We start from the raw sequence: 21,482 nt of genomic DNA on the forward strand, positions 1-21,482 counted from the left end.
TGTATTGCCAGTTATATAATCAAACTGGATACAAAACAACTTCCCTGGTGGTTTCCTTGGATGGAGTACGTCATCCATTCCATTGAGGCGAACTGCCAAATTTTGCTCACACATTCATGTTTCTCCGGGGCTTCTCTCGTTTTCCATTTCTGGGCGATCACCAGGGCATTAGTGTTTCATACATTTTCCTTTGTGCCCTGGATGGGAGTTCTTTAAGTGTGTCTCCCAGCCCCATGATAGGTTTGCCCCGGCTGACTCTGCCATGGACCCCAGTCATTTCTGTGACTGCGGTTGTTACCATGTCCCAGTATCCCTGGAAAAGGGGGCAGCTCCACCACACGTGCCTCCAGGTACCTTCCTCCCTACAGCCTCTCCAGCATTCTTTCCGTACCCGGGGATACATTTTGTTCAGGGCTGTCAAGGTGAGATACCATTGGCACATTCGCTTAGTCCAAAAATCCTGTATATGAATCGATTTAGCCAGCTCTGGAATGTTACCCCAGAGTCTCTCCCATACCTCCTATAGAGTGTGCCTACCAGATTCTTATCTCCCGTGGTTACTGTTAGCAATTTCTCAAAGGACGTTAAGGGCCTCAGCGCTGCTCCCTTTATCCCTGGTTGGAGTAGCCAGTGGCGCAGTTGCATATATCTGAATCTCTCCCCTTCCCAAGTGAGAAGTCTGTCTTGCATTGGTTGAATGACTTGATTTCCCCTCCTTCAAACATATCTCTGATCATAAGGCAGCCCCCCTTTTCCCAGCTAAGAAAGCCTTTTGCTCCTTGCCCAGGTGTGAACTGTGGATTGTAGGGAATCAGGGTAAAAGGTGAGGGATAGGTTGTGAGTTCCAAGGTAGCCACCAGTTCGTCCTATGCCTCCCCCACAAGTGATCCTATTGTGCTCTTGCATACTTTTTCGGGTCTGTCTGTTTTGGGCATCAACAGGACAACATCTAGGGGTCCTCCCACTAGTGCATGCTCCATTTGTCTCCATCACTTGTTTATATCATTTTTGGACCAGTCTCTAATCACTCTAATCTGGGAGGCTTGGTAGTGTGCTCTGAAGTCCGGAGCACCCAGACCTCCCATGCTTCTTAGTCTTTGCATAAGGGACATCCCCACCATGGGCTTTTTATTATTCCAGATGAATTTCCTTATGGCCTCTTAGAGGTTTTTAAATAATGTTTGGGGGACTTTCGTTAGTAATGTCGTAAAGTAGTACAAGATTGTTGGAAGAATTACCATCTTTATTACATTGATCCTACCTAACCATGAGATCCTGAGTGGGCTCCATTTCTGCAGGAGTTTTTTGATATGGACAAGCAGTGCTACGTAATTTTCCTGGTATAGGGATTCAATGTCCCTAGGAATGTTGAGCCCCAAGTATTTTATCACTGTGGGTTACCAGGTGTATGGGAATTCATTTTTTAACTCTCTTTCCGTTTCTGTTGGCAGTGTTAAATTCAGGCCTTCAGACTTGTTTGTGTTTATCTTAAGCCCTGCGACCCTTCTAAATATCCCCAGTTCTCTCTCCAGTGCCCTGACAGAGGATTCTGGCTACGTAAGGGTGAGCAGCATGTTGTCCGCAAAGGCCGTTATTTTCTGAGACTGCCCTCCAAACGGAATGCCTGCTATGTCCTCGGTGGCTCTGATCGTTGCCAACAGGCATTCTAAAAAGATCGTATATAGAAGGGGGGACAAGGGACAGCCCTGTTTCGTCCCTCTCGTTACCCTGATCTGCTCCGTTATATGCCCATTTATCAGTAGCCGGAAGGAGGGATTGAAGTAGTTAGCTTCAAATCTGCTCACAAAGTTCTCCCCAAAGCCCATCACCCTAATGGTGCTGAACACGAACCCCCACTCTACCCTGTCAAACGCTTTCTTGGCATCGAGTGCCAAGAGTAGCGCTGGCACCTTTTTTAAGTTCGCCTTTTTAACCAGGTGTGCTACCTTCCTAGTATTGTCCCGGCTGTCTTCCTCATATGAATCTTGATTGGTCTATACCAATGAGCCGTGGGAGGAGAGGGTCTAATCTGGTGGGCAATATTTTCGTGTACATTTTTGCATCTAAGTTGATTAGTGCTATTGGTCTATAGAACTTACAGCTTTCGGGATCCTTACCCGGTTTGGGGATCAGTAGTACCTTGGCTTCTTCCATAGTCGGGGTTATTCTCCAATTTCTCCCAAATTCGTTGTATAGCTGGACCAGTTGGGGTATCAGCTCTTCTCTAAATAATTTATAGAAATCTGCGGTTAAGCCGTCAGGGCCTGTAGCTTTATTGCTGGGGAGCGTAGAGATTGCTCTTCGCACTTCTTCAGGTGTTATGTCTAGGTCAAGGGCCTGGGATTCCTGTTCAGAGATGCTCGGGAGGTGGAGGTTTTTGAGATAAATTTGGGTGGTCTCGTCAGGATCTTCCGATTTGTAGAGTTCTCTATAGAACTCCACCAATTCCTCGTGAAACGCAGACAGCTTTGTAGTTGTTCTACCATCCCTAAGCTTGATTTCTGTGATTGTTCTGTCTCGATCCTCTCTCCTAAGAAGCCTTGCTAACATTCTATCGGCTTTGTTGGCCTTTACATAGTAACTGTGCTTGAGGTGTAGCAGGGCTCTTTCTGCTTCCCTCATTTGCAGATTCTCCAGTTGGCCCCTTATTGCCCTGTACTGTACTCTCTTCTGGTATCTCCACTAGCCCCCAGCCCCATCTGTGTCATGACTTGTTTCAGTTTATTTTCTAGTTCCCTTTCGAGGTTTCTCCTCTCCTTATCCCTTCTAGCCTTCACAGTGACGATTTGGACTCTAATTGTGGCCTTAAACCCTTCCCACCTAGTGTTCCAGTTGTGTCTTCTGGCTCATTAATCAGGAAGAATTCTTCCATAGCATCCCTTATTTCCCCCTTAATTAGTTTGTCTTTAAATATAAACGCCGGGAATGTCCATCGCCAGATCCCCCGTAGGTTGTTGTCTCTCCTTATTGTGAACGCTACTGGGGCATGATCCGAGAGGGCCATGGTCCCTACCTCCACCTCTTCTACATACACCAGTAGGCCACAAGAGGCCCAAATGTAGTCAATCCTCGAGGAGGACCTGTGTGCGTGGGAGAAGAAAGTGTATCCCTTCGCATCCCCCCTCTTCTCTCTCCTTGTGTCCAATAATGCCAGCCTGTCCATCTTTTCCTTTAGCTTCTTCAAGGGTGCCGCCTGGGTTCCCGCTCTGCCTTCTCTCCGGTCTTTCTGTGGTTCCCAAGCTAGATTGAAATCGCCTGTCAGGATGATGGGGCCACTGGCAAAACCCTCTAGCTTATTTAGCTTCTGGTGAATGAACTTGTCCTGGGCAGAGTTAGGGGCAAAGATAGTAGCTACCGTGTAGGGTTCTCCCTCTGTTTGTAACCTGGCTTCTAGATAGTGTCTGCTATTGTCTTTTTCCCAGTCCGTAATCTTCGTGTTGAGCGATGACCTTAACGCCAGGAGGACTGCCCCCCCTTTTTTGCATCCTGAGGGTTTGCAGCCGGGCTCAGGGCTGGCATCTTCTTCTCAGGCGTCTTCTCCACCCGCTTAGCCGTAGCCTACCACCAGAGGATGAAGGACCACTCTGGGCCTAGCCGAGGTCCCCTGGACCGGGTCAGCCACTTTTGCCTTCGAGAGGGCGGCCGCCACCAGCTCGATTGATGACAATTTCTCCTGGGCCACCTGGGCCTTCAAGGGCAGGTCGGTCACCTTACTCGGCACCTTGGCCTTCTTGGGTTTCTCCAGCAGCTTCCCGCGGTTAGCCGACTTCCTTTTCGAGGAGGAACTGGCGCGATGAATGAGATACAAGCAGTTGGTGATGCAGATTGCGCCCTGCTTGTTTCGGGACCCGCTTGCACAGTGACCCCGATGGAAATGGACTTGCAGTGCTTGACCTTGTCTTGGATCCCCACGGATGGGGCGACCTCAAAGGACCTATGAGCTCGCTCCTCAGACCGGCCATTCCTGGATGAGGCATGCCCCTGCTTGCCGCCCGGGGTAGAAGCCTTGGCGTTGAGCCACGCCACCAATCTGCTGTGCCGATCCTTTATAGTGCATTTGGTGAATCCCAGGCAAATCTCGCAATCCGCCTCTTTGTGCTCCGGATAGAGACAGTAGATGCACTGGAAGAGTTTGTTCTCCACAAACACGTTCCTTAAGCCGAAGCAGGAGCAGAGTTTGAAGAGAATCTACGTCCTTCTCCTCCGACATGGTCCAGCGTGCAGTGTAAGTCTGATGGCCTACCGGAATCTTCGATGAAAACTTGATGATTCTAGCACTTGAGGCTTGACAAAAGATGCTGACAAACGAATCCCTGCTTGCCGGTTGAAAGCACGAAACAGCACATGGGCACTAATAGACAAAAATTGGAAATTTGAACGAATAAACTCGAAAACGCAGAACAATTCCATGGAGCAAAACACAAGGACTCCCAACACTTGAACGTGCAGTAAAAATCTGAAGATGGCTGCCACAGGTGGAGCTTAGGGAGAGGAAGTCATTGGCTGAGGGCAGTATGACCCAGAGCTCAGTGATTGTTTTATAGGAGAAAGACAGTTTATAAGTGAAAAGTGAAACTGTTATTTCTTTTACCGAGGATTCCCGGCCTGACGATGGGGAATATTCATGAGCATGTGAATCCATGCCAGACCCCATGCTGGAGAAATGGAGAACTCTGAGAACAACCCCTCTTTCAATAAATTCATTAGATTCTGAGCCTTAACTTTCAGGATTTTAAATGTGAATCGTGCAGCTGAAATATCAGCTAAACACAACCCAAATATTCAATGGTTCGAACAGGGTTCCTTCAGAAAGTTGAAGTCCTCGTCTGTAGATTTTTGCTTCCAGTTCCCTGAACCAAAGTAACAAAGTGGTTATATTTCTGAACCAACAATGATTGTTGTTATCAATTTTGGTTTTATTAACTCCAGAATAGGGAGCATGCCAAATGGCCAACATTTCTATCAAGTAAAAACAATGCAATTAAGTTATCTTTCTTCTTTTGAGGCATTGGGCCTCATTACAACCCTGGCGTTGGTCCATGGTGAGATTAGCACCATGGTCCATGCCGGATTCCGCCATGGTGGATGGCGGATTTACTGCCCCATTCCAAGGTTGGCGGGGCGGTAAATCCCCATTCACCATGGCCCCTTCCCCATTCCCATTTTTGGCCGATAGGGCTCAATGGGAATGGGGAAGGCGCTAATTACGGCACCGTAAATTACGGTGGGTTACCGTAATGCTCATCATCGCACGTCGAAGCTGAAACATGATCACCACCTGATTAACTTCTATCGCTAAATTTTGTAAAGGACAGGTACTTCACCCTCATGACATCAAATGGAATTTTTCTACAATTTGAAGATGACAGTTGAATCAGTTGATTTGAATCAGGTTCCATGTTTAATAGAAAATACTTTTTTCTTCTGTATTCTCTCCTTTCATTAATGCTTTAATCCTACAAATATATTTTTACAGAAATGCCACGAAAAAAAGAGCAATATATAATCCCACCCGAAACAAAACAAAACATTGAAAGCTAAAACATGGTCAACACTCTAAAGAAGGATGATCTCAAGACCATGAAGCTAACAGAATTCAACATGCTTTCTGACCGAACAATGCAAGTGCTCAAGTACCTGAAGCAAGACTTACTAATCAGAGAATTCGAGCTGTTAAACAAGCAACAAAACTGCTGGAGAAACTAAAACACAACTTGCTGTTAAGAGAATTTGTGCTGCTGAACAACAAAGGAATGAAACTGCAGAAGAAACTCAAGCAAGACTTACTGATCTGAGAATGTGTGCTGCTAAAAAACAAAGCAATGTAACTGCTGAAGAAACTGAAGTGATATTTACCGATCATAGATTTAAAAATCGGAGAATCCGAATCCCGGGTGAAGACGGGTAGTTAAGCTAGTACCTACATATTATATATTGCAGGGCCTTCTCCAAATAAATTTAGTTTTATTATGCCCTTGATGCATGGTTTTGGTTATGTTAATTTCTAAATCATTTACCAATGCATATGATTGCAGTCTATTTAAGAGCTGCTGAAAATCTACAGATGGTGTTTCAAATACCACAAGGTCTTCAGCGTAAGCAAGGCATTGGGTCTTAGACCCCTCAATACTTGGAGGAAAACTCGTCTCAGACAAGTGGGCAGCAGGATCAGCTACATATAATTTAAATATGGTTGGGAGAACGAAAAACTGTTTTACATACCTAAATGTGTTTTTTTCCTTGTGAGTGAGACTAATCTGTACTGTTGTTTTTTCATGAAATCGAATTATTAGGTGAAGCAACAATGAATCAGTCCCCCATTGATGTAGTTTCTGCAAAAATCTAGTACTATTTACTGGATCAAAGTGGGATCACATTAGGAAATGGGGATTTGTTTTCTCAGAGAAATAGCACCATTGATTTTACACCTGGTGACAGACCTCCTCTGAATACAGTCTGGCTAAGAAACAAAATTTCAAATGAACTTAAGAGGCATTTGACAAACATTATACCTGAAATGTCCAAAAGGGCAAACAATCTATAATTTGTAGGCCATATCGCAGCCCTTTTTCTTTAAAAGAGGCACCAAGATACTGTTTTCCATGAATAATCACACCAAAAAGATGGATGTTGCTCAAATATGAGTGGCACAGTTGATGAAGGGCCGCAGTTCTAGACAGTTTTAATCCTAGAATGATTTCCATCATGACGTATTTCATGAAACTACCTTTCATTTCCAGGAAACATATGCTGTCTCCTCATTAACTTAATTAATTAGCCCACTTAAGACTAAATTGTTTTTATACATAATCTTTTTTCTTCAACTGGATTACTACAGTGGGATGCAGATCTTCCAGATTTCTTATTCACATATCTCAGTAAAAAAAAAAAAAAAAACTTTTATCATAACCTTTATCACAGATACGTTATCACACTAATTATTACATTTCATCTTTCTCCACCTCAAACGTGTCCAGTTACTATTTATAGGTTTCCTTTTTATTGAAATAACTATATGATCCTCTAAACCTTTCGTCTGATCCTTCCAGAACTTTCTCATCAAAGCGTGATGTTCTCTGCGCTTCAATATCAATTCCAGGTTGCATTTCTTTCCTATGGTGTGTTTGAAACTCTTCTGTGATTGTACAATAAAACATTTCATGGACTCAACAAAAGAATTTATAAATAACTTGTGTTGACCCATCCCATTAGTTTATATGTTGTGTCTATCGAACAAATTCAGGGTAAAGAACTTTGGGGCTGCAATTAAATTCCTTACTACTTGGGCACATTTTGTAATGTTTTTGCAGTCTACTTAATTCTCTGACCCTTAAGATTATCGGGAGTATGCCCAGAAAGTGAGGCAGATGTTTGTAGGGGTGCATCCAACCTCCAAACTAGAGAGAGATTGGCAAGACCACAGTCTACAGATAGATATATCTTAAGTGATATTGCTCTATTTACCCTTTGACCCTGTAAAAACAGTCTATGATTGAAACAGAATTATTCACGATATGGGTAACCATTAACAGGAGAATCACATCAAGCCTGCCCAGTGAACATTTGCATTTGTATAACTAATAATTAATTAATCCACAAATGGCCTTTGTAATCTTTTTAATTAAAATTGACAGAGGTAATTTGTCATTTGCTGGTCCTTTTGCTCCCTCCCATCTTTCACGCTCTTCTCCCACCTCCCAAAGGGCAAAACAGAATAGTTCCCGTACATAAAGCACACAAAATGTTAATAATAATCATATCTTTAGTATAATCAACACTTGGCATTTTTTGGAATACATTTTTGTACCATCGTAATCAATGCAATGTACGTGCAACCAGAGTCACATTTTGTAATTGTTCATTATCATTGAGAAATATTACAAAGGTATTTATGGTAAGGTAATGGAATCAAAAATGAAGCGTGCAAAACAGAATTACATGTACCATTGATTAAAAAAGGAAGATCTCTAATGGAAATATGAGCGCCAGATGCTAGACGCTTAATTAAATCACAAGAAAAAAAGAAGATTATGGGTCTCCCTTGGTATCTGAGATTGCTGATCTTGCTTTTTCATGGACTTAAACATAGCTGTGTGGCGGGGATGACTTACATAAGGATTGGAGCCCCTAATATAGAATTCCTCAGGAGTTTCAGAAACCATAACATACAATCTTAATAATATAAAAGGCCAGGTGTAGGTTTGTCTGTTGCCATAGGCTGCCCAAATGCACAGAATTCTCTGTTAGAGGGAGCTGTTTCCTTTAGATATACAGTGGTCCAATTCGCGTAGCTTCGCCTGTAGCCATCGCTAGAGGGAGCTGTAGGCTTACGCTATATGGTGGTCCCACTGTGTTAATGATAACCTGCATTTTGGCTCTTGTACACGGGCCTGTACACTAGTGGAAATATAAAAGCCCACCAAAAATGGAGTTGAGTTAGTTGCATATGAGAATTGAAAAAAGCATTCAGAGGAATAAAAGAGCCAATAAATGAATACACAAGTAGAAAGACATATAGATGTATTCACTGTTGGGTGTAAAACAATTATTTTTTCCCCCACAAACAAATTAATAAGTAGAAGATTGTATGGAAGTTTCAGTGCCTCAGGATTAGAACATTATTTTCAGAATCAAGCCGTTATATAAGGCATTCAAACATTTAGAAAGTTTAGGATTGGGTAGTCTCAGTAGGTAAGAAAGAAATAGAGGAATTTAACATTATTAAAATAAGAAAAATAATATGATTATACACTCTCAGCATAGCAAGGCTACTATTGCTATCTCGTTGGTGTGCATGCGCATGCATTTCTCAATAACCCTGTCTGACATTGGTTAAAGGATGCTTTCTCTCTCATTCGAAGGATGGCAGCCTGTTTACAAGTCTGATCCTAATACAGTCAATGGCACATCAGCAGAAGTAGAACTCTTTTCCCCATTCAGAAATAGTATTTTTTTTAATCATCCAGCATTATTCGAATTGAAAGAAAACTCAAGCGAATGGCACCGGAACTTGGCAAGCATTTCAGTGCAGCTGGGTGTTCCACAAATAATGCAATGATTAGAAAAAGTGATCCCCAAAGGTCCTGGTTAATTTCTTTTGTGAGATTACAGGTTTGTAGTGGATATAATTGCACTGTGTGCTATTTCTGTGGCTCAATTGTTTTGTAGACAGACCTCACATGGAAACATATCAACGTGTTTAGATTATAATAGAGTACATTTTGATTGAGGTATTTTGTATAAATAAAGAACACTGATTTGCGACCCATCAGTATGAAAATAGAGGTTTTTAAGCTTTCTAATACCTCAAACTTGTATCCATTAGTTAGGTAGTCATCCGGTTGACAAAATCTCTTTTGAATGACAGTAAATCCTGCCCAGCGGAGGAGCCTTATACCATAGTGTTTGCTCTTTTTGGCTTCCCATGGAGTCGCTAATGGTGCAAGGAAAGTCACTTTTTCACACTTATTTCAATGTTTTCCAGATCTGTAAATTATATGTGCAATCTGGACATGGTTCATTTACCTAATACAGAACTTTAAACATTTAACAAATCAACTAGTGGAAGAAAGAGTGAGGATCACATTTTAAAAAAAAGAAAACACTACCCGAGACCTATAAATAGAAGGCTAATAAATATACAAACAAAATAAGAAACATCAAGTGTGATGGACATAAAGAAAAAAAATATCTTACCCCACTGCAATTCTCCCATAAACTTCTTTGTTAGTTCTTGAGAATTCTTTCAAAGCTGTGATTTTAGCATCATACCAGAATCCACGCTCCTCTGGAATCTCTGCATTGTAGTTTACCATCACAACATCATCCACGTGAAGGTCGCCCCATTTCAGGATAGTTCTTGCTCGTGGGCGGACATTGCAGGCAAGCATTTCTATAACACCATTCTCTGGATAACTTTAAACAAAAAGGAAAGAAAATCGTTATATACAATTCACAAGTTCATGTGTGAACCAAAACAAGCGTTGTTTAAGAGACTAGATGGTTAGGAATTTAAGATGGCAATAAAAGAAATGGAAAAGAAAAACTAAATATTTTGTAATTGGTCTTCACAATGCCACTATTTAACTGTTTAACTGATCAGTGGTATTGAGGACGTTAACACACCACTTCCGAGGTAAAACGTAAGAGAATAACGTGATCACCCAAATAACACCCAACCATTACAGAGCAGATGTCCCAAGTTTATACTCGTCGCAGGTCTCAACATCTGGAAAATGAATTGCCGAAAAACGGGTCACTTTGATTATACACTTCAATTTTTGTTAAATCAATACATGTTTGTTTCGTTTGCACGCAAACATCTTGAGTGCATGAGAAAGAGCACCCTGAACTCGATTTGAAACCTGCCTGCACCTCTGCAAAACTGGCCCTAATACATGGTGGGTTTACGCCCAACCCCATCACCCAAATACGCCTGCCCTCACTGCAAAACCGTTTTTGCTCAAGCTCCTTTCCCTCTGCCTTATACACTCGATATTTTTCCTATAAATGTTTCTTTTCTATGAGCCTTCTGATAACAATTAGTAAAGTACTTTACAATTCAAGGTCCTTAAAAGCATAGCTAAAATATTAAATCTGCTGGCAAAGGGTACTAAGCAGCGCACGAGGCAAAGAAAAGGAATAACACTGTCAAAATACAAGGCCTCATGAAAGCGATTATATGCATTGTCTATAAAATTGTAGCAACAAATCACATGATTTTGGCTGTTACGTTAACAGTTAACTGACAAGTGTCAAGGCCACAGACGCTGCTTTTGAGCACTTGTGACCCTAAAGTTGCCCAGTATTGGACCCTCCAGTTTGCAATAGAGGCAGATAGTGTCTGAATGCTGCACAGGTCACCTAGACGTTGATGGCTCAGAGGGCAACATAGGTTTTCCAAACTACACTGCTAACCTGTGGTTCCTTCATTTAGTTCACAATTCTCCATAGAGCTGTAATCAATTTACTTAACCAAGAAGACTGCAAGGTACTACAGGTCTATGTGCCGGGACGTCAGTCGCCTATCCCGACACTTGGGCAGATGTTAACGGATGTATGGATTGAAAAGATGCGCAGTGCCCTTTTCGACCAAAAAAATCCAATTATCAGTTGGGTGGATAGATCAGCTAAATTAGACATCATGTCCTGCACATGTTTAGGGCCATCTCTAATAAGATCATAAACAATACCGAAGTGTTTGCAGTAGTCATGGGCTTTATAAATGTAAATAAAATGGAAAAATGGAAAATGGAAATCAACCCCTCCATTTGGTATTGCATGTGATGCCCATCTGCTTTTGTTACGCTAGAAGCCTCTCAATATCTTTATCCTCTGGATTTTATTCAGGTAAGGATAGTGTGAGGGGTTAGCAATGAGAGGCGGACACAAAGAGATATCTTTCTCAACATTAGCAATTTTATTAATAGAAAGGGGTTGGGATAAAGGCTTAACGTTGCCTATCCTAACAAGAGTGTCCCTTCCTATTACACTAAAATCAAAGCAGGATGACCTTGTGTCCAAACTCAATCTGACCCTCACACTATTACATGCAAAAACAATATGCAAGGTAAATGTTTCAAAGTTCAACTCAACAGAAAAGTGCAATAACTCAAACATATAACTTCAACAAAAACACTTCTTGTATCCAAGGGTTGGCTCCCTTTCCCCTGGATTATTTCAGGCAAACTATTCACAATGTTCTGTGTTAAAAACCAGTCTCTTAAAAGGCATTACAAATTTATCTTTTACCTAATAATCTATTCAAGATGACAACAAATGTTCTTTCCATGAGACTGATTTGGAAAAGAGAAAGTCTCTTCTAGTCTTTCACAATGTATAAACAAAGTATATTTTCCACAGTGTTGGTTTGGATAAGATAAAGGAAAGTATTTACTACTGTTCAGGATGGCAAAACAAATGTTTTTTTAGAACAGAGATTCAAGTATGGCAAAACGCAAATCTTTTCAACATTTCTGGTTGACAAACTTTTCAAAGAAAACAAGAACTTAATAAGACCTAGGGCTTCGTTACAAGCATGCCGATCCAGTAACAACAGTGCCGGTAAGCCTACCAGCACCATTGTTACCGGACTGGCACACTCAGAGCCGGCGTGCGGCTGCCGTCTCGCCTGCCAGGACTGACCTGGCGGGCAGAATGGCAGCCGCTCTGTTAGGGAGAATTCTCTCTTTAGGCTGAATTTCCTAACCTAGTGAGTCCCCCAGCAGCTTTGCTGGATTTCTGGAGTTTGGTTTTTTCTCCTGCCAAGAGTGAGACTCTTTCTCCCACTCTTGGACATGATTTATGGTGTTCCTTTGACTGTTAATGTGTCTTATGGGCTATGGGGTCCTTTACTCCATAGGATCTCATGTGTTTTTACTATGTGTGTTACAGAGCACCCTCCGTGCAGTAACACAGGAGTGTCATAGTGACACCCCACCATAGACTCCATACCCTGGGACTGACTACTGTCTCCCAGGGCATGTTAAGTCACCATTGGCTTTACTAGTCCCAAATTATTGTCATGTCACGCGGGAGACTGGGGTCTGCCGCTCCCATTTCCTCCTGGCGAGTCTACCCGCGCGTTCGCGTCTGGGGACTCGCCGGGAGGGGAGCAACGGATTACAGGGCCGGCGGCCTTCGGCGCATGCGCGGAGGTCCTCTCTCTCGGTTCCGCGCATGCGCCGTGGGGGCTTGCCTTCCAAGCCTCGTTCTGGGTTCGCCGGCGCCCGGAAACGGAACGGTTTGCGTTCCAGGCCTCTCGGGCGCCGGCGGCCCATAAAAGAGGCCGCTAGTCAAAGCTGCCCGCGTCTCAACGCGGTTTGCTTCGCTTTCCTCGTTGTTCCTGCCCAGCCTTACCTGTGGCCTGTCCTGGGCCTACCTGCCTCCAGCCTTACCTGTGGCCTGTCCTGGGCCTACCTGCCTCCAGCCTTACCTGTGGCCTGTCCTGGGCCTACCTGCTTGCCTCCAGCCTTACCTGTGGCCTGTCCTGGGCCTGCCTGCCTCCAGCCTTACCTGTGGCCTGTCCTGGGCCTGCCTGCCTCCAGCCTTACCTGTGGCCTGTCCTGGGCCTGCCTGCCTCCAGTCCTTACCTGTGGCCTGCCCTGGGCCAGCCTGACTCCAGTTCTTATCCGGGTCCTGTCCTGGGCCTGCCTGCCTTCAATCCTCACCTGGGTTCGGCCCTGGGCCAGCCAGCCTCCAGCTACTACCTAGGTTTTGCCCTGGGTCAGTCTTCCCTCAGCCCATTCCGGAGTTCTGTCCTGAGTCATCATTGTGTAGAGGGGACTTATCCCACACTAGCCTGCATTCCCCCTGTTCCATCTTGGGCACGTTCCTACAGTTCTCTAATTGGCCAGACAACTAGTTCCAACTGTCCTCACTCTTTCCTGTCTTGCCTGACTCCGAATCTCATCCTGTGTACCATTGGAACTATCTGCACCAGCCAAGCTCCTTTGCCTACTACGAATACCTTTCTGCTACACTGGTCTATCTATCAACTGTCGCTGCACTGAGGTTCTTGGAAGATTCATGGTCTGGACAACAAGCTCTACCTGGACTATGGTTCCCTCCATCTGAGCCTACATCCTCTTGTCACGCTTACCTGGGAGAGTGCCTTTGTGACATTGGGGGTTGGTCCATCCTTCACCCAGTTCCTCATTTGGGTGGTGGAGAGGCTGATTCCTCGTGCCGCTATCTCATCAGTTCCTGGACTCCAGACTGGCGACCTCAGCGAGACCAACCACCAAGACTACAGGTACGCGGTCCTCTCGGGCCAATCAGCTTGACAGATTGAGACGCCTTCCTCCTGATTCAGAGATGGATGAATCGCAGGACATGAGGAACGAGTTGCTAGCGCTCAGGGCCGAGATGACCGCCCTGCGTCAGGAGAATCAAACATTACGACAAATGATTACGCAAGGAGCACCTAGTACCTCTCAAGGAGAGGGATCATTGGCTCATACAACACCCATCAAATTCGACGGAGACCCTAGACGGGTGGCGGAGTTTTGTAACCACTGCAGAATACACTTTCTCTTCAGGTCTACCTACTTCAACACTGATAGGGCCAAGATTGGTTACATCTTGGGGAACCTAACTGGGAACGCATTAGCTTGGGCAACTCCGTTTGTGGTTACGAACAGTCCTATTTTGAATGACTTTGCTGCCTTTGAAAAGGCCTTTCTTGAGGTATTTCAGACGCCGAACCTGGCCTCCGTTGCACAGAATCAATTGATGGACTACAAACAGGGAAGCAATGACGTCATCACCTACATCAGCCGTTTCCGACTTTTGGCTACTGACTCCCAGTGGCCCGAAATTACACAGAAGACACTGTTTCGTCGAGGCCTGAGAGAGGAGTACAAGGATGAGTTACTTCACATCCCTGAACCAGAGAGCCTTCAACTCTTGATCGATCAAGTACTCCGTATTGACCAAAGGCTAGCCGAACGAAAGGCTGAGAGACGTCGGCTTGACAGAAGCGGTCCCCGGACAACCAACACACCTGCTGGTTCGTTTGGGTCGACCGAGTCCGGACCTGAGCCCATGCAAGTAGGAGCCATGAGGGGACCTTTGACGGAAGAAGAGAAGAAACGAAGGAGGTCTTTGCGTTTGTGTCTTTACTGTGGAGCAGCTGGACATTATTTGGGTACGTGTCCTTTGCGTCCGCAGAAGAAGAAGTCGGGAAACTAGGAGACCTGTCGTATACAGGAAGGGCAACGACAGGTCCCATTCCTTCCTCAGACCCTTCTGTTATTTGTTCTATACGTCTGCCCATGCAACCAGCGGTACTACAGACCCTGAAGGTCCGAATTAAACTACCAGACAAGAACCTGGAAGTATCCGGTCTACTGGACTGTGGGGCTTCCGGCAATTACATCGACGAAACGTTCGTCACCAGACATAAGATACCACTCGTTTCCAGACACACGCCTCTGTCGGTGGAGCTTATTGATGGTACTCCCTTGTCTTCTGGACCCGTTAGTCAGTTCACAGTTGGACTGGCCCTTCTGATTGCTGATCATTACGAGGAACTAGCCTTTGATGTTATCAAGTCACCGAACTACAAGATGGTTTTGGGATTACCTTGGTTGCAACACCACAATCCTTTGATAGACTGGAGAACCCAGACCTTGACCTTTTCATCCGAACGGTGTGCTCAAGAATGCAAGCTACCCGTTCCCACCAGGACCGTCTCGACTTCTCTAATAACGGACAGCAATGGGGTTCATCTATGTTCCACGTCTCTGGTCCCACAGGAATATTCCGAATTCAAACATGTGTTTTCTGAACCTGGCAACATACCCCTTCCTCCACACCGTTCTTTTGATTGCTCCATTGACCTGCTACCGGACCACGTTATTCCCCATGGGAAACTATATGCTTTGACACGTGACGAGAAGCTAGTTCTTCAGGAGTATTTGTCGGAGAGTCTAGAAAAGGGGTACATTGTGCCATCGAAATCGCCTGCAGGATTCCCCCTGTTTTTTGTAAAGAAAAAAGAAGGTACATTGAGACCCTGTGTCGACTACCGGCAGTTGAATGACATAACAGCCAAGGACCGGTATCCTTTACCCTTAATTCGCAGCATCCTTGAAACCCTGCATACTGCGCGAATCTTCTCCAAATTGGACCTCCGCGGAGCTTATCATTTGGTGCGCATCAGGAGTGGGGACGAGTGGAAGACAGCTTTCAAGACATCTTTTGGGCATTTTGAATACAGGGTTATGCCTTTCGGCCTATGTAATGCTCCCGCTGTTTTTCAACGATTCATGGACTACATCTTTGGTGACCTGTTAGGGTTATCCGTTTGGGTTTATCTGGACGACATATTGATATTCTCTAAATCCTTAGACGAGCATGTGGAACATGTTCGTGAGGTCCTTCATCGGCTGTCCGTCAATAACCTGTTCGCCAAAGCGGAGAAATGTAGCTTTCACCAACCCAGCATTGAATTCTTGGGATTTGTTATCAATCAAGAAGGCATTGGGATGGATCCCAAGAAGGTGCGAGCCATACAAGAATGGAGACATCCACACGATATCAAGGCTCTCCAACGCTTCCTGGGATTCGCAAACTTTTACAGGCGCTTTATCCCACAGTTCTCACAGATCTCGGCGCCCCTCACCAGGCTAACCAGCAGCAAGATCACGTTCGAATGGGATCTCGTGGCTTCCCGGGCTTTCGACGTATTGAAGTCGGCCTTTATGGCTGCCCCGATCCTGCGCCATCCCCAGGAAGAGTTGCCTTACATAGTGGAGGCCGATGCTTCCAGCTTTGCTGTAGGGGCAGTCCTTCTTCAGAAAGATCCTATCACGTTGGTAGAACATCCAGTAGCCTATTATTCTCGCAAGTTGAGTCCCAGCGAACGAAACTACGCGGTGATTGAAAGGGAACTGTTAGCCATCAAGACCGCATTCGAGGAATGGAGACATTTTCTCCTCGGAGCACGCTTTTCTGTGGAGGTGCGGACAGACCATCGCAATCTGCAATATCTTCGCTCTCTGCAATGTCGGACTCCTCGTCAAGCCCGGTGGGCCTTCTTCTTCTCTCCGTTTGAGTTCCATGTTACTTATATCCCGGGAACCTCCAATACGAAAGCGGATGCGCTTTCCAGGTCCCTGGAAAACGTAGATGGGACGCCCTGTCCAGAACAGCCACTGATTTCTCCTCGCCATTTTCTGCTGGCCTTGTCCTCTCACCTTAAGTCCATCGCGGAAGCCACTCGGTCGGATCCAGAAAGAACGTCCCTTCTTAGTCGGCAACTAGTATCAGAACGAGACGGACTGTTGTTTTTTCAAAGAAGACTCTACATACCCAGAGGAGCCATTAGAAGGGGCATTCTACACGGATTCCATGATTCACCCATAGGAGGACATCGCGGGGTCAGAGCCACTCGAGAGTTGATATCCCGACAGTTCTGGTGGCCTGGTTGGGCGACCGAGGTCCAGAAGTACATTGACAGCTGTCCAATATGTGCCCAGTGCAAGGTTCCCAGAAGACGACCATTGGGTTTGTTAATGCCCACCGAAGTGGCTCCCTATCCATGGCATACTATCGCCACCGATTTCATTGTGGATTTGCCTCCATCTGAAGGGTACACCTGTATAATGGTGGTTGTGGACAGCTTCACCAAACTGGCCCATTTCATCCCATTCCGGAAAATCCCTACAGCTACTCAAATGGCTTCAGCGTTTCTGCACGACATCTACCGGTTGCACGGCCTACCGGAGAAAATCATATCGGATAGAGGTACCCAGTTCCTTTCATCATTTTGGAGACAGGTGTGTGGTCATCTGGGAATACATAGAGCTCTAAGCTCAGGCTATCACCCACAGACAAATGGGCTAACCGAAAGGACCAATCAGACTTTGGAGGGGTACCTCCGCTGTTTTGCCAATGCCACACAGTCTAATTGGAAAGGTGGGCTAGATCTGGCCGAAGTATCCTACAACAACACTGTTCATGCCTCCATTGGAGTCAGCCCATTCTTCTGTTCCACTGGTCTACATCCTCGGTTAATGCCTTTTCAACCAGTTCCGTCTAGTACTGTTCCCTCTGCTGATGGTCTGGTCTTACACATCCGGGAACAGCAAGAACTTGCACACAAGATCTTAAGTGAAGCCAAGGATCGGATGAAGAGACAGGCAGACAGGAAGAGGAGTGCAGAACCTAATTTCCAGGAGGGCGACAAGGTGTGGTTGTCCTCAAAGAACCTGCCTCTCCGCAATCTGCCCGTCAAACTGGCCCCTCGATATTTGGGACCCTTTGTTATCACCAAACGGTTGTCCTCTGTAGCCTTCCGTCTTCACCTACCCTCTTCCTGGCGTGTACATCCCGTTTTTCACGTGTCCCTGTTAAAACCCTATGTGGTCGATGATTATGGCCGCACCTCTCCTCGTCCGGCCTCTGTTTTGGTACAGGGGGGCCCTGAGTTTGAGGTACACGAGATCTGTGATGCCCGGTACCGTAGAGGGGTGCTCCACTATTTGGTTGACTGGAAGGGGTACCCGGCCTGTGATCGTACCTGGGAACCGCGCCAGCACGTGCATGCTCCCCGGCTGATACGTGAGTTCTACGTACGGTTTCCCTGGAAGCCTGGGGCCCCGGGTCTTCCTGGGAGGGGGCATAGTGTCATGTCACGCGGGAGACTGGGGTCTGCCGCTCCCATTTCCTCCTGGCGAGTCTACCCGCGCGTTCGCGTCTGGGGACTCGCCGGGAGGGGAGCAACGGATTACAGGGCCGGCGGCCTTCGGCGCATGCGCGGAGGTCCTCTCTCTCGGTTCCGCGCATGCGCCGTGGGGGCTTGCCTTCCAAGCCTCGTTCTGGGTTCGCCGGCGCCCGGAAACGGAACGGTTTGCGTTCCAGGCCTCTCGGGCGCCGGCGGCCCATAAAAGAGGCCGCTAGTCAAAGCTGCCCGCGTCTCAACGCGGTTTGCTTCGCTTTCCTCGTTGTTCCTGCCCAGCCTTACCTGTGGCCTGTCCTGGGCCTACCTGCCTCCAGCCTTACCTGTGGCCTGTCCTGGGCCTACCTGCCTCCAGCCTTACCTGTGGCCTGTCCTGGGCCTACCTGCTTGCCTCCAGCCTTACCTGTGGCCTGTCCTGGGCCTGCCTGCCTCCAGCCTTACCTGTGGCCTGTCCTGGGCCTGCCTGCCTCCAGCCTTACCTGTGGCCTGTCCTGGGCCTGCCTGCCTCCAGTCCTTACCTGTGGCCTGCCCTGGGCCAGCCTGACTCCAGTTCTTATCCGGGTCCTGTCCTGGGCCTGCCTGCCTTCAATCCTCACCTGGGTTCGGCCCTGGGCCAGCCAGCCTCCAGCTACTACCTAGGTTTTGCCCTGGGTCAGTCTTCCCTCAGCCCATTCCGGAGTTCTGTCCTGAGTCATCATTGTGTAGAGGGGACTTATCCCACACTAGCCTGCATTCCCCCTGTTCCATCTTGGGCACGTTCCTACAGTTCTCTAATTGGCCAGACAACTAGTTCCAACTGTCCTCACTCTTTCCTGTCTTGCCTGACTCCGAATCTCATCCTGTGTACCATTGGAACTATCTGCACCAGCCAAGCTCCTTTGCCTACTACGAATACCTTTCTGCTACACTGGTCTATCTATCAACTGTCGCTGCACTGAGGTTCTTGGAAGATTCATGGTCTGGACAACAAGCTCTACCTGGACTATGGTTCCCTCCATCTGAGCCTACATCCTCTTGTCACGCTTACCTGGGAGAGTGCCTTTGTGACATTGGGGGTTGGTCCATCCTTCACCCAGTTCCTCATTTGGGTGGTGGAGAGGCTGATTCCTCGTGCCGCTATCTCATCAGTTCCTGGACTCCAGACTGGCGACCTCAGCGAGACCAACCACCAAGACTACAGGTACGCGGTCCTCTCGGGCCAATCAGCTTGACAATTATGAACAGAATCCAGTACAAACCATCATATTGTGGACGTACTGGTCGGGGCAATTCAATTGCCCCGGGGTCTGTTAGTCGAGGGGGCACGTCTCCGTCCCCCCTGATCGAGTTTTGGCTGGTGGCAGTGGATACTACTTTTTATATCAGACCGCGAATATATCCCTATGGGATTTTCCCATTGTTGGAGGCTACCAACTTTAATTATTTAATTCTCATAGCCTCGAACATACCGCCGGTTTATTTATTTAATATTAATTCGCCGGTTGGTATTTTTTGCCAGGACTCGATTCTAAAATGGCGTTTGTGTTCTCTTCTGTGACTCCAACCCAAGTCGAGCCCTTTGTTCCACTTTTTGGCGGGCTTCTCAACAGAAGCCTCCAAAAGTGGTGCCACTCTGTCTGGGTACCACAGGGGGTGTAGGAGGGGGTTTAGGCACCCTGGACTGAGTTACCCTGGTAACTCAAGTCGCACTCTTGTGTGATTGGCCCAAGTGGTGAGCCGGCCGGTTCACCACTTAGCATGTTTGATTGACAGCTAGGCTGTGTGAATGGGGGTGTGCAGCATAAAAGCAGGGCTTTGGGGACTGAAACTTCAGAAGCCGCCACAGGACCTGAATCCGAGGAGGGAGAAGCTGAGCCGACCTACCACAACGACACCACCGGTGGAGTCCTGCGGAACAGACTCGCCACTTCCCGACGGCAGAGAATATCTCCCGGCTGGAGAGGCTTCTTCCCCTGACTGGTGGGCACAACCAGTTTACCTTCTTATCTTCGCATCCCAGGCCGTCTTGTGGTCGAATTGCCCGTGCCAAGCACCCCGGCAACCGGATAGCCACTTACCACTGGACCGCGAATAAAAGGACCGCTCCTTTTACCTGAGAACTCTGCAGCTGGTTTCTTCCCTGGCAGTGCAACGGACTCCTCTCTTCCCCCGGACGAAGCACTGACTTGCATCCGCTGCCAGGAACAACTGCCCCCGCTGGAGTATTCTCACCACTTTAAGGTACCGTGTCCACCAGGCCTCCCTTTCTAAAGATTGCTACAAGGTAATAATAACCCCTTAACCTTCTGGACTGGGCTGGCCGCCTTGACCTTCTACCTGGTCCCTTTCTTTTGCTCCAACTCTTTTTGAACCTTTGCAAGACTCTTGTGCACTTCAACCGTGTGACCTGGGAAACATTTTGTTCTGAAACTCTTAAAGTGCATCCGGCCTTCTGAACTCTTAACTTCACGGTTTTACTTGCCTTCCTGTCTTGTTTTGTTCTTATGAAAGTCTTGGGATCTGTTTCATATTATACTCTGCTTTTCTCTCCCTTTTTAAACGAATTATTAGAGTGCCATCTGCGTTAAGCGCTCACCGCTGTCTGAAAATAAGTGGGGCTTTACTTAAGACTTGTCTAATATTCTTCTAAGGGAGTGTATATCTTTTAGTGGCCGTGTTTTTGAATTGCTTACTATTAGTACCTGTGTGTTTTTCTAGATGTGGTTTTAAATAAATAATTATATCTCTTTTACACCAAGCTCTGGTCAGTGTTTACTTGTTCTACTATGTTCTTTTGACCTATTGTGAATACTCTGTATACTGCCTAACTCTTCTTGAGGGAAGTCTGACTGCTCAGCCACAGCTACCAAGTGAATCTGTGTGGTACAGACTGCTACCAAGTGGGTTTACTGCCAAACACCTGTAGTCTTAAATCTTTTGCAGTGGTCCCAGAGGCAACTGCACAGGTTTCTGCCTAACACGCTCGCAGACTTTCACGGAGGTACCGGCACTGTTATTTACGGTGCCGGTGCCTCCGTGTTCCCCATTCCCATTGAGTCCTATGGACTGAAATGGGAATGGGGAATACCATTTTTCCAGAGATTCTAACCCCGCCAGTCCGGTCAGGCGCCAGAAAAATTCACAAGTCTGGCGGCAGCCTGTTGGTTTTAATGGCACGGCTACCGCCAGACTCGTAATGAGGCCCCAAGTATCTTTTCAACATACCAATTCAAAGTGAGTTTCCCAGGAAAACTCTCCTGCCAGGAAACTCATCAACTGGAAACCCTTGATATCCTGGTTTACTCTCCTGCCAGGTATC

The 21,482-nt window shown here is 46.5% G+C and overlaps 1 protein-coding gene across 2 annotated transcripts in view; it reads right to left on the reverse strand.

The window, feature by feature from the left end:
• The window catches only part of UHRF2 (ubiquitin like with PHD and ring finger domains 2), a 1,897,232-nt gene that overhangs the window by 1,378,166 nt on the left and 497,584 nt on the right, over nt 1-21,482 (reverse strand). For both annotated transcript variants that reach the window (XM_069625927.1, XM_069625926.1), the window contains exon 4: nt 9,697-9,915. In XM_069625927.1, the coding sequence (XP_069482028.1) occupies nt 9,697-9,915 (219 nt within the window). The remainder of the gene's footprint in view (nt 1-9,696; nt 9,916-21,482) is intronic.

This window comes from Ambystoma mexicanum, chromosome 6p, assembly GCF_040938575.1.
Source record: "Ambystoma mexicanum isolate Mex_15411 chromosome 6p, UKY_AmexF1_1, whole genome shotgun sequence".
NCBI lineage: Eukaryota > Metazoa > Chordata > Amphibia > Caudata > Ambystomatidae > Ambystoma > Ambystoma mexicanum.